Source organism: Uloborus diversus, chromosome 2 (genome assembly GCF_026930045.1).
Source record: "Uloborus diversus isolate 005 chromosome 2, Udiv.v.3.1, whole genome shotgun sequence".
Taxonomy (NCBI): Eukaryota; Metazoa; Arthropoda; class Arachnida; order Araneae; family Uloboridae; genus Uloborus; species Uloborus diversus.
Window position 1 is genome coordinate 132429706 of NC_072732.1, and position 13261 is coordinate 132442966.

Genomic DNA, 13261 nt, shown 5'->3' on the forward strand with positions numbered 1-13261 from the left:
AATACGACGCATACTAACGGAAGGAGAATAGCCGAGATAAAATATATAGTCAAATTAAAACTATTTTGAGGCTTTAACTAATTTTGATGGGTTTAACTATTGCAAAAGAATAATACTTAATAATTTTAGGAAAAAAAGAAAGCATATAATTGCAATTGCTTTAGGTAAAACGAAACATCGAGATTAGTATTACAATAAAATGAGGGAAAACAAGTTTCACTTATTACACCAGTGAATAACAATGATAAATGATTGACTTTTTAATGCACAAAACAAACTTTTTAATTATCACTTTTTAATACTCAGAACTAATTGAACTAAAAGCCTCTTTTATCACTTGAACATTTAAATGGTTAATACGTATGAACATTCATTATGCGTAAAATAGGTTTTGGGAATGTTAGTGTCAAGTGGGACTCCATCTTACTTGCAAAACTTTTGTAAATAAAAGTTTATTTTTATTTGTTCAGTGTTATTGTTTAAAACCACTGAAGTTATTGCAGAAGTTATACGACGGAGAATTGTATTTTTTAACGTATTAGCACAAAAGGATTAGTATTTTTCTTCTTTTCTAAGCACATTAATAAAATCGGTGGGAATAATAGCATATCAGAAAATGGAGCTGCATTTCAAGATGACTTAAAGATGTATCGCAGACTGAAGAAGATCTTGCACAGGCAATATTTACTTCTTCTCAAAGTGCTGGTGAATTTGAGAACAAACAGAAAATTGTGGTTTAGTTTTTCAAGATACAGAAAATTGCGGTTTTAACTAAGGTATTTTTTCTTGTCTTATAGCAAAATGTAGGATAAAAATTCAACTCAATAACGCATTCGAAAAGAAGACAGATTCAGTAATTCTGCCGTAGAAATGTAAGAACGCAATATCTACAAACTTTTCATTTTTCATTTTCTTTATCACAAACTGAAGATATTCTAGAACATGCAAACTTTTCTTCTTCTCGAAATACGGATGAATTTGAGAACAAACAGAAAACTGAAAAGTAAATTTTCAAGATAAATAAAATTGATTTTTAACTTCGGTAAGAGTTCTTGTCTGAAACTAAAAGGAAAGAAAAAATATAACGCAGTACTTGCAAAATTTTCATTTTTATTTTATTTTTTATAATTTATTTATTTTAGCATTTTTGTTGTCTTGCGTTTTATTGTACAAGCTTGCGTATTTGTTTTCGCTAAAAAACCAAAAACGAAAAAACGTCAAGTTTGAACTTTTCGCTACTGTTAGAGGGGAATCAAATATCACGAAAGGTTGTGCATTGGTTAGTATGCTAGAAGAGGAGAAAAAAATTAAAATATATCTATAATTATATTTTCACCTCTAAGTAAGTATTCAATTCGAGCAAATGTCTGCGCAAAAACGAATGAAAAAACGAGAGCACAGATGACGAGAATGCGAAATGAATGTGCTTAATAGCAAAACATTAACTAAAAACAACCGAAAGTTGGAAAGAAAGTAACATACACGATATCCAATGAGGTTGATATTAATGATGCGTGCGACGGAGGTAACTCGAAGAAATCGTCAACGTCTTCACATGTGGGAAGGACAGCAAAACATACTTAACATTCAATGACGCTCCCAATACTTGCCCAAGCGTGTGATTGAACAAGCCCTTCTGGTAGAGCTATTCTAACTAAATCAAATTTGGAAAATATAGGATTGATTGCTGCAAGTAAAAAAAGGCAGATAGGAAAAATAAGAAACAAACAAAAGATATAGTTTTACTAGAGTAGTATGTCTAGAAATCGTTAATAAAAACGGAAATTTTGAAAATCTGTCGGTTTTGAGATTCGAAACCATTGAAGCAAACTTTCCAGACAGTGACAAAAACACAGCGAAAAATCCTTGCACTGATCAAAAATATCTTTGGAATATCAGCCTTACATTGATAAATGGTACTTGAAAAGACAATGTGGGCACATAAACATCCTGTCAGAATGAATCTCGCACTATGTTTAACAATAGCTGGTCGCATCTTGTGCCTCTATGTAGAAACTGTAAATCTCTCCAAATCAGTTAAAGTTATGGCCTCTTATATTGTAAAGGATATTACTATCATATGGTTCTCTATGATTTCACTCCTGCATTGTTAATATGGAGCTTTGACTCTATAGAAAGCCATTGTCGTATGTAGTTACCCCTCCCTAAATTTAAAAAGCATTTCTTAACGTGCAATACAAAAGACGTACCACATTTGTCTCCCTCCCCCCCCCCCAGAAACAATAATTTTGGATATGCTCACAGTTAAAAAGAAAACCAATTGGAGAACTTGTTTTCCGTTAGATTCTGAAGGCATGAGTATGAGATAAAATTCCGTTTCGTATGTTTGACATTCATCAGTTCAATTTTTCAGGTAAAAAACTGTTCCAGGCAACTTGCCGTAAAATCGCGCCTTAAGTGAATCGTCATTTAACAAACAATGAAATAAAGATGTCATGAAGCTGGGAACTTAAAATTCTAGCTGAGTTTTAAGCAGTAAGTTACCACCCCTAAGCCAGCGCTAAGACGATATACCAACCGTTACGATATACCAACCGGCTATCCTATCCGGAGACTAAAATCTTGTCCGTGTTATGGACTCATCAGTCTGGAATAAGGAATAACCGACCTGGAGGCAGGTGTCATCTTATTGAAGATGAAAGTGCCAACGCACTGGCAGATAAAATAAATTTAGAGCTCACAGACATGGTGTGTTTCTACACGTAAGTTGAAGGTAAAGTTTGGGTATTAAGCAGTAAGTTGCCAACATGCCACGGTCTCCCTTATTCAGTCTACTTTTAACCGTATAAAATAGCTCATACTTATTTAGTACAATTATTCGATTTACTTTACATGATTTTTAGTTTCATCAACAAAAACGCTAATTATTTAAAAATGGTTATAAATATATCTCGGCGATATTAATAATTTTAATGAATTACAAAACTATAACAGCAAATCACAAAATTGACAACAAAAAGGTTTTACTATATTATAGTGATTATGATAAATGATAAATAAAACATGGTAAAAAATAAAACAGGAGTACAACCTTTTTAGTTGAATTGCTATTTCTTTCTTATTTTTTGGTTTTATCATTAACATTGTACAAAAATTAGGACATATGAAATTAAATTCAGGCCACAAGAGCTTTATTTTAATTCTTTCATGTTATAATTATGCCATATGAAATTAAATTGAGGCCACAAAAGCTTTATTTCAATTCTTTCATATGATAAAAATTGGATTCTCAAACTTTACAAAAGTATAAAAATTTTATGTTGCATTCGTTTCATCTTTCTGCTTATTAAATAAATTGGTGCCAAACAAGCGATATCAAACTAATTAGTTGAAGAAACTGTCAGCATTTTCCAAAACTCTAACGAACTAAGAGACAGAAAACTGTGTAGCAGAATAACCATATTGCAGTTAAGTTCGGTCATTCTTTTAGTTTAGTTTCTTTTAGCTAAGCATATAGTGTTTCATTCCTTTTTCTTGTTAAATGCACAAATGCTTTTCAGACTGAAGGAGTTGTGGGACATAACTCTTAAAATGTGCGTAAGAATAGTTTCTTATCCTCATAGCACTTAATAAGTGCGGAATGATCTTCTAATCAAAACTCTAATCAAGTGAAAAATCGCAGCGTTTGAATTTAGATAAGTAAGACAAACTATTATATTACTAGAAAATCTCCGTCAAGATATGATGGGTAAAAATTGCTTCTACATTTGAACGAGGCAATTGCCTGTTTGGTGATATGTTGATAGCTGAAATTTCAACTCTAACTCCAGTGGATTAACCCTAAACTCCAGTAGATAGCGTTCATTGTTGACCCCTTTTTCGTTTTTTCATTCCCCTGAAATGACAGTCTTACCAGTAAAACAGTTAAATTACCGGATCCAGTTCAGCTTTGTCACAATAAAACCTTTCCCTGCACACATTTTAAACATTTCAAAACAAAAATCAAATAATCATGCCGCGTCGCTTATCATTGGCAAATTATCATTGGCTATTATATGAGGATAAGCATATACACGAGTGTGTGCCGTAGAAATGTTCCGGATATAAGTATCCGGGTGTATCCGAAAGAAAATAAAAATTGCTATCCGTATACGAGTTTTTTTTTTTTTTTTAACGGATCTTCAAAAGTCTTAAATTTTGCTACATAGCTCAAATTTTACCTATGAAGTACAATAAAATTGCATTTAAATTAGTTTTCATTTCTTTTTAAAATTATAGGCATCATTTCATGAATCTTAATAGACATTTTTATTTATTTACGGATGGTGTTATTCCTCATTTTGGCTTTTCTAATCATTTTTCGAAAAATATGAAACTAAATTCTCTGCTTACCGTTTGTAAAGATGTTTCCGGCTGAGTAACTACATCGGTAGAGGGGAATCAGGAGGTATGGGGCAACTGCATAAATGCGTCAAATACATATTCTAGTTTTCCCAGTAGCTTTAGACTCTTGCTGCTACATCTACGTAACAAGCTAGAAATAATGTCCCCCGCCCCCCCCCCCCCCCCCCCCTTTTTTTTTTTTTTTTTTGGCTTTTATGCAACGCTGTTCTATTCCTCTATACCTCATTCCTCCGCTGTTTCATTACTCCAGCTGTATAATTCTTACCGATTCCCTCATTTCAATTTCAGAACTTCTTCTACGAAAAGTTATATTCTTTATGATGTTTTTGATATAGATAGATTTTTGTGGTGGCTTTCCTATGCACGATTTCTTGGTGATCATTTTATTATTAATCAAACGTCGAGTCATCTTGCAGAGCATTTTTGGAGTTTTCAATTTTCGTCTTAGACTGCTTGGAAAAATTCTGCTTCCAAGGAAGATACGAACGATTTGATGTGAATTAAAGTCAAAATTTCTACCATACTCTATGCTCAAACGAAAAAATAGAAACTTAATTCCGTTTGTTATTTTTCAGTTAATTTTCGATCCTTGTGATCCTTTCATCTCAGGCTAAATCTCTTTCCATGCTCGGATATCCCTTTATTGAAAATAATGGAGTTCGCGATCAGATGATGCAGGTGTCAGAAAATGAGCTATGGTTATAAGCTTTTAAGCAATCGATATATGTCACTTTACGATAATAAGTAAGTGCTAGATGTCTCGTTTCTTATTATTTTTTTTAAACTATTTTCTCCTTAAGGCTTTGTTTAGCCCGATGTTGTCTTTCAATCTTATATATTTTTCTTCTCTTTTAAAATAAAGCAAGCTGCAATATTTAGTGTTATACTTAGATACGTATTGTTACTCATTGTATGAGCCTGGGGCAGCCAATTTTTTGATGGGAATATACAGAGTTAGCATAAAAGAATATCCCGGTTTTAAAAATTTATATTTCATAAACTATTACACTTAGCACTATAAATGATGCATAAAATAAAGATAAACTGAGATTTTTTTATACCTACGTAACTACTTAAACATGCACGTTTCGCACTATCACAGCCAGAAATTCCTCTGAAGTGGGTTTTTTGATCACAACAGTCCTTACTAAAGTATTAACTACTGTATTAGAAGTATTAGGATTGGCAACAATGTTAAAACCAAGACCTCTGAGGGGTGTTGCCCTCCCCCTCCCACTGCGTCACTGTTGTTAGATAACGCCAGATTGGCCATGCAGATGATGATGATTCACCCTTTATGCGTTGGCCAGCCAGGCCTACAAACCTAACCCCATATGATTTTTATTATAAGGTTTCGTCAACGACGGTGTTTTCACACCACCATTGCAAGCAACATTGCAAGACAAAATCTAACCTTGTGCCAAAAAAACCTAATCAAACCAACCAACATTTCGAAAACTCAAAGATCGCATTTGTGTAGCACTAAGAAAAATTGACAGTAAAACACTTCAAAATGTATGTTATAGATGTGTGTCGCGTCACGAAAAGCGCGCACGCCGAACATTTGTGAGTGAAAAACGAAATTGGACAAATTATCTTTATTTTTATGAATCATTTATAGTGCTAAGCGAAATAGTTTATGGAGCATAAATTTTTAAAACCGGGACTTTCATTTATACTAACCCTGTATTTGTCCCCCCCCCCTTGCGTAAATAAGAAGATAAAAATACATCCACAACAATATATAAACCCTTTTAGTTGATTGAAATGAAAAGCAACTCTTTCAAAGGCATTCATTACAGAATTAAGTAATTAAGTGTGGACTTAAAAACAAAATCGGATGTAACGAACTTTCGGTTATAGCGATCTCTTAAGCCAGTTCACTGAGGGTTCATTATAGCGGTGTTTGTCTGTATGAAGGAAGTTTTAATCTCCCCGTAACTATTAGAGTATCTAAAATAAGCAACCGCTCCAAACGCTCTAGGAGAGGCGTCGCAAAAAATGTGAATGCTCAGTTCCGTGTAATCAGCCTCACTGAAGAATTTCCTTGTGAAAGTCAGATTTTTTAAGAACTCAAGTTCTGAGCACCAATTATTCCACCTTCCTTTTAAAGCACTAGGAAGACTTTCATCCCAGTTTAGACCTAACAGCCAAATATCTTGTAACAATATCTTCATCCGCACAGTAAAAGGTTGAAGAAATCCCACTGGATCGAATATTTTAGCTACAGTTCTTAAAACTGTCCTTTTTGTGTCGTCTAGTTTGCTTTTCACAGATTCAATTACAGCAGTTAGCTCTAAATTGATAGAATCATTAATGGGATTCCAATTCATGCCTAAAAACTTTGATTTCATACTCAAATTTTCGTCCTGTTTAATATTATCCCTGAGCCACAAAGCATTAAGTTCATTTGAATTTGATTTCAATTTTCTCAAATTCATTCCCGCGTCACGGAAAATATTTACTGCATCTACAGACAATTTGTATGCATCTTCCACCGTTTTAGCACCATAAAACAAATCATCTACATAAATTGATGAATTAAGCATTTCAAATACATCAGGGTTTTTAATTTTATATTTTTTAGTATGATATTTAATAGTAGCGGCTAGTATAAATGGGCTAATACTGGTACCGAACGGCGTGCGGCACATACGCAAAATTTTGAACTGTTCGTTTGATTCCCCAAACCAGAGAAATCTCAAAAAATCCCGATCTTGTTTAGCTATCCCAATCATCAAAAACGCCTTTTCTAGGTCTCCACTAAATGCTATTTCATGCTCCCGAAACCTAAGAATAATATCAAGAACGGACGGATTCAAGTTAGGACCAATTTCTAAACAATCATTTAAGGATTTACAATTTTCAGATTTAGAAGATGCATCAAATACGATACGAACATTCGTCGTTTCGCTATTACGAATGACTGCTCTGTGAGGCATATAATAATCTTTATCTTTGATTTCATTAGCGCATTTCTCAACTATATTTTCGTTTAACTGCTGTTCTATTATTTCCTTATACTTCGCTAATATTTCTGGAGTTTTATCCAGTTTTTGTTTTAAAGTTTCAAAGCGTCTTTTAGTTACCTCAAAATTATTTTCGAGACCGTCAGTTGTGGTTTTCCAAAGTAATTTACATTCGTATCTCCCGTCTACAAATCGCAAATCTGTTTCGAAGCGATGAATTAAATCTTCATCTTTTTTGGAATATTTACTAGATTCTTCAATTATACCCATAGAATCCAATTCCCAAAATATTCTCAAATCATTTAAAACAATTGTATTTCCTACCGATACATTTGAATGCTTCGAAAAGTTGGCTTGCCTAAACGTATTTCTGTCTAAACCCACTAAAAACCACCCAAATATAGAGTTAACGGCCTGAAGATCTCTATTTATGCGTTTTCTCGCTGTCAACACTACATCCCAAAATTTGTCCGCCCCAATTAATACCCCTAAATGTCGTAAATCGGAGACGTTATCTACAATATCGGCCGGCTTTAGTCCCAAGCACTGCATTTTTTCGAGCGAGCGCAAACTAGGACCCTTCACAGGACATGAGGAAATTGTGTCGGTTACCAAACATTCTAATCTTACTTTGTTTTTCAACTCCCTGTCGCAAAGTTCAATTATTACCACAGGATAATTTTTAACGATGGGTTTTTCCGCTCCGAATGCGAAAACCGATAGTTTCTCAGTGCGTATGGGTTTTAAATTCAAAGATTTAACCAAAGTGTCTTTTATGAAAGAACGTTCACTACCTTGGTCCAAAATTGCACGCGTAGCTTTCGAGTCTGATTCTGTACAAATTACTACAGTACACGTTTGTAGCAATACATTTTTCGCGCTCAAAGCATTACTAGAGTTCTGAGAAACAAAAGCGTTTGCATTTACGTTAGGAACTACAGATTCATTATTTGAATTAGAAGCGACTAAAGTATTTTCCGAAGTTTTAAGTTGCTCTAAAGATTTACTTGAGTTAGAACGTTCGTCACTATTTCTGAAACAAATCGATTCATGATGATTTTTCCCATTACATTTGAAACAAACACTTTTATCATTACAAACCCTACTCAAATGAAATTTCTTAAAACATTTAAAACGTCTGTTATTCGTTTCAAGCTGTTTTATTTTTTCCGTTGCACGAATGTTACACTTGTAGGAACTATGCGCATTTTGGCAGAAGATGCATACTTGATTTACGGAAGTATTCAATGCACTGGCTGTAGCAATATCTCTATCGTACCTTTTACGAACATTCTTTTGATTACTATAACCTTTAGAAATTGTCGAAGCTTTATTTTCATTACATGCTGCTAAAGTAATTTCCCGACATTCCACTTCTTTCTTTAAAAATGAAATGAATTCAGAAATTTCAATATCACCGTCCTCTCTCTGCTTATTAAATTGCAGTATTAAATCATGAGGTAGCTTTTTTTGCAAAATAGGCATTAATAAGAGTCCGAAGGACTTAGATTCTACATTCATTGCCTCTAAATTTCTAAAAGCGATTTCAATTTCGTCATGAATTCTCCGTAGCGCTTGAACATTGGAAGAGCTCTTAACCTCTTCTAAGTTAATTATTTTGTTCATAAAAGAGTTAATTATGATATCTCTTTTGCCAAATCTATTTTTTAGCATTTCTTTACAATTATCATAGTTTTCGCTTGAAAGATCGAATCCAGACACAACATTAGCTGCCTGACCGATTAAAAGGGCTTTTAAATACGCGAATTTTTCGACTTCTGAAATTGTTTCATTTTTGTCTATTGTGCTTTCAAAGCTGTTCCAAAAACTTTGCCAATGCTTTGGATCTCCTGAGAACTTTTCTATAACTAGCTTAGGTAATTTAACTGAACCTTGTCTAGAGTTTTCATTAATTCTAGCATTTGTACTTTGTTTGCTTGAAGAACTTAAATTTCGACTGCCTTTATTTTTATCTTCTAAATAACGCAATATTCTTTTAGAAAACTTTAGGCATTTAGCTTCGTATTCATCATTTAAAGTTACTTCTTTTTCTATTTGTTCGAGTTCAATAAATTCTAACATTTCGCTATCAAGCGCTGTCAATCCGTTAGACCTTGCAATTAAAAGTTCATAATCGTCGCGTAATTCTGCTTCATCAATTTCACCTACATGTTTTAACTTTTTCTCAATTTGATCGACTAATTGAGTAGTTAACCTTCGCAAAACAGTTCTCTTTGCTGTAAGTTTTTGAAACTTATCGCTTTCCAATTCTTGGATTGAAGTCATTTTTTTAAACTTATTTTCGTACAATTGAAACTTGAGATAAACTGAATAATGAAGTTTATGAGCCTACCTTAGTTTCTGTCGAAGCTTTAATTCACTGTACATTCTCTTTTACTCAAATTCATAGCAGCTCCATTCGTGGCCGTAATGCACCATATAAAATTTGACTTGTGTAGCTTTATCGGTGGTTCCAAAAATCAACACTAATTTAAAACTAACTTTTATTTAAAACTTAAAAGAGAATGAAGATAACGAGGCAGTGCTCGTTCTTGCCAGTATTATGAGGGCTGGCGGCTCCCTTCAACTGATGTAACATAACATCACCAACATAAGCTTAACATAACATAACATAAACCAAAAGATACAAGACAACTTGGTGAGGAACACGCCCTCTTACGGCAAATCGCAACATACTAACCCTGTATTTGTCCCCCCCCCCCCTTGCGTAAATAAGAAGATAAAAATACATCCACAACAATATATAAACCCTTTTAGTTGATTGAAATGAAAAGCAACTCTTTCAAAGGCATTCATTACAGAATTAAGTAATTAAGTGTGGACTTAAAAACAAAATCGGATGTAACGAACTTTCGGTTATAGCGATCTCTTAAGCCAGTTCACTGAGGGTTCATTATAGCGGTGTTTGTCTGTATTTAAGTATGTTAACTAAAGTTAAAAATAAAACATTTCAGTTTTTAATACAATTTTGTGAAAAAAAAAATTCGTTATTATAATCAAAACGGAAAATACGTTCAAAATAAGTTTTCAAAATGGAAGTTTTATACGTACAAATGCACTGGCCTCAAAAAGTTACGGTACAACACGTTTTTTTTGAAGCTCGCCATTTAAAAAATGGCAGTAACAATAAAATGCCTAGTTTGCATGAATGATAATAACGAACTTTAAAACCATTTGAGATAGTGAGAAGCAAAGGTATGCAAGTGGCAAAATTGAAAATTTGGAGATAACCAGTGCAAATCGTAGGTGAACCCCTCTTCTTCAGCAAGAGATAGTACTAGTGGCCCTGGTAGGTGCTGCTGTACAGCATGATTTAGAAAAAAATCAATGAAAGCCTACCTAGGAGGTAATCTTTATTCGGGTTTTATTCAAAACATAAAAACGTCCACTTACATCCCTCTGCTTCTCACTACCTCATTTATGAAAAAACGATAGCTGCTACTTTTATTTTATAGAAAAGAACATATCTTTAAAGTGAGGAAAAAATATGAAAATATGAAGCTTTCGTATTTTTGTTTGTAAGTTGTGTTGATTTTCAACCGTTGTTGGCAGTTTCGGTGACAATAGTCAATAGAGCTTAGAAAATGTCTCAAAGGCGTCGTTTGCCCGATTCGTTAAAGTGGCGGGCAGTTGGATGGATTGAAATGGGATTGTCTCAGGCTGATGCTGCTAGACGTCTCAATGTGGTTCCTAGTGTTGTTCAGCGACTTTGGGAATCAATACCAATTAGAAGATTCTGTGTCCATAAGACCTGTTCCAGGGCGACCATAAGCTACAACATCTGTAGAAGACCGTTTTCTAGTTTTTTCGCCCGGAAGGAGAAAAACCACTATTGTGCCGTAGCTCGTTGCAGACCCCTTCGTAATATCAAGAAGAAGAATCTCTGCTACTACGGTGCAAAATCATCTTCACAATGCAGGTCTCTACGCAAGACGACCAGTTGTGTGTGTTCCACTCAACAGACCACAGCGAAGGATCCGCTTATGCTGGGCAAGAGAACATGTTTCCTGCACCCAGCAGCAATAGGTTTCTGTGCTGTTCACAGAAACAGAGTCCAGATTTACATTGGAGAGGGATTCAGGGCGTCTACTAATCTGGAGGGAACAGCGCAATAGATACCATCAAACCAAAACTGTTGAAAGACCCTAGTTATAAAACTGGTGGAATCATGGGTTGGGCAGAAATCTCTCTTGCTCGGTGATCACACTGACCTTCATGTGTTCCATGGAGGAACTCTGACTGGTCTGAGACATCGGGATGAGATCCTGTATCCATATGTCCGCCCATATGCTGGTACTATTGGTAATGACTTCATTCTGATGGATGGTAATGCACGACCTCACCGAGATCGGATCTTGAGGAGTAACTTGACGACCACGGTTTGAAATGAATGGAATGGCCAGCTCCATCTCCAGACCTGAATCCGATAGAACATCTTTAGGACTATCTTGGTAGATAGGCTGCTTTTTTAAGTCCTTCTGCAAGGTCGTTACATGAGCTGGAACAACGCCTACTCTGTGTCTGGTCTTCGCTTCCTATTCCGGTGTCCGACAACTTAATAAACAGCATAACAAAATCGATGCCGCCAATGCATTCAAGTTAGAGGGGGGGGGGGCGCATTCCTTATTATAACCCATTTTTATATTGTTTCTATGACATTTCACTACATAACACTGATGTTCTGTTTTCTTCAAGAATGGATTTTTTCCGAAAATATAGTTTTCTTTTTTTATAAATCGTTTTTGCAATACACTTACACAAATTTCTATGACGCAATCAATAAAAAAATTATTTAATGCACATATCCTCCAAATTTTTTGTTTCTACATTCCTTCATTTGCAAATTAGACGGAAAAAACTGGTTGTATCTTCACTTCTTTAGGCCAGTGTAAATACATTTGAACTACAAAAAATTTCAACCGTATGTTTTATTAACAAAGGCTTTTTTATTTCACATATAAAGTAAAATACTAAAGTTCTGAAGTGGAAAACATATTGTGTTTTCTGCTTTTATTGGTACTCGGCATGGTTTAATAAATACTGGTGATTTTTGTAAAATAATTGCTGGAAGAAAATTTTGTAGAAGTCAACTTTTTTGGTGATTTAAGTGATTAAAACCACATGCGGGGATGTATATCTAAATTTACATTCTTTAAGTTGAATATCAGTTTTTTAGTTCAAGCTGTAAGCATTAAATACATTTCTAGACGAGTAAGTTTGTTCAATATAGAATGCAAAGAATGTAAGAAATATTAAAGCTAAGAATGCAAGCAATTTTTTCAGATTTTCAGCAAATTCTTTTAAAAAAAATTAATTAAATATTTTCCTACAATTGTACATAAATTTTTAATTAAACTGTTTTCTTAAGTTACATAGAAAGTGCCATCCGAAATTTCTTTTCTAGAACTTTTAAACCTTAGAGGCAACTTTTAAAACAAGAGCAGTTTTAGAAAATTGAGTGAAGAGAAATAAAAATGTATTTACATTGAGCTGCTTATTTAGCATTAACTTCATACAGCCTCTGGGAAATGTTACCGAGGAGCTTAAATAATTTTTTTATTGGGGAACGATTGAACACTTATAAATCAATCAAGCTTAATGTCAGATTTTTTTCCTCATTGCTCAGAAATAAGTGTAATAACCCTCTTTATTATCATTAAAAATATAAAAACAAGTTTGTATGATCATATACCGTGACTTTCTTAGATTTCAGTCTGTTTTTAACGGTTCTTAATTAAATATTAATGTTAAATGTTTGCTGTTTTAGAGATGTAGTTGCAATAATACCCTATGAGTATTTCATGAAGGTAAAGAGAAAATATAGAGATAATAAACTAAAAAATCTTCTGCTGCACTTTTGGTAAAATATTAAGCACAATAATGTCATCATTTTTGTTTCCTTTAAC

The 13261-nt window shown here is 33.9% G+C and overlaps 1 protein-coding gene across 1 annotated transcript; it reads right to left on the reverse strand.

The window, feature by feature from the left end:
• Nucleotides 1-6245: 6245 nt before the first annotated feature.
• Nucleotides 6246-9620, reverse strand: LOC129216545 (uncharacterized). Its single transcript, XM_054850759.1, has 2 exons — nt 9227-9620; nt 6246-9112 (listed from the first exon to the last, which is right to left on the reverse strand). The coding sequence occupies exons 1-2, from the start codon at nt 9618-9620 to the stop codon at nt 6246-6248; spliced, it is 3261 nt and encodes a 1086-aa protein (XP_054706734.1).
• Nucleotides 9621-13261: the final 3641 nt, after the last annotated feature.

What these genes read in the sequence shown, in the direction of transcription:
- LOC129216545 (XM_054850759.1), bottom strand. Translation starts at nt 9,620, where the DNA reads ATGACTTCAATCCAAGAATTGGAAAGCGATAAGTTTCAAAAACTTACA. An exon ending in TAATGAAAACTCTAGACAAG is followed by an intron (nt 9,113 to 9,226) that starts GTTCAGTTAAAT and finishes AAACAATTTCAG; the next exon opens with AAGTCGAAAAATTCGCGTAT.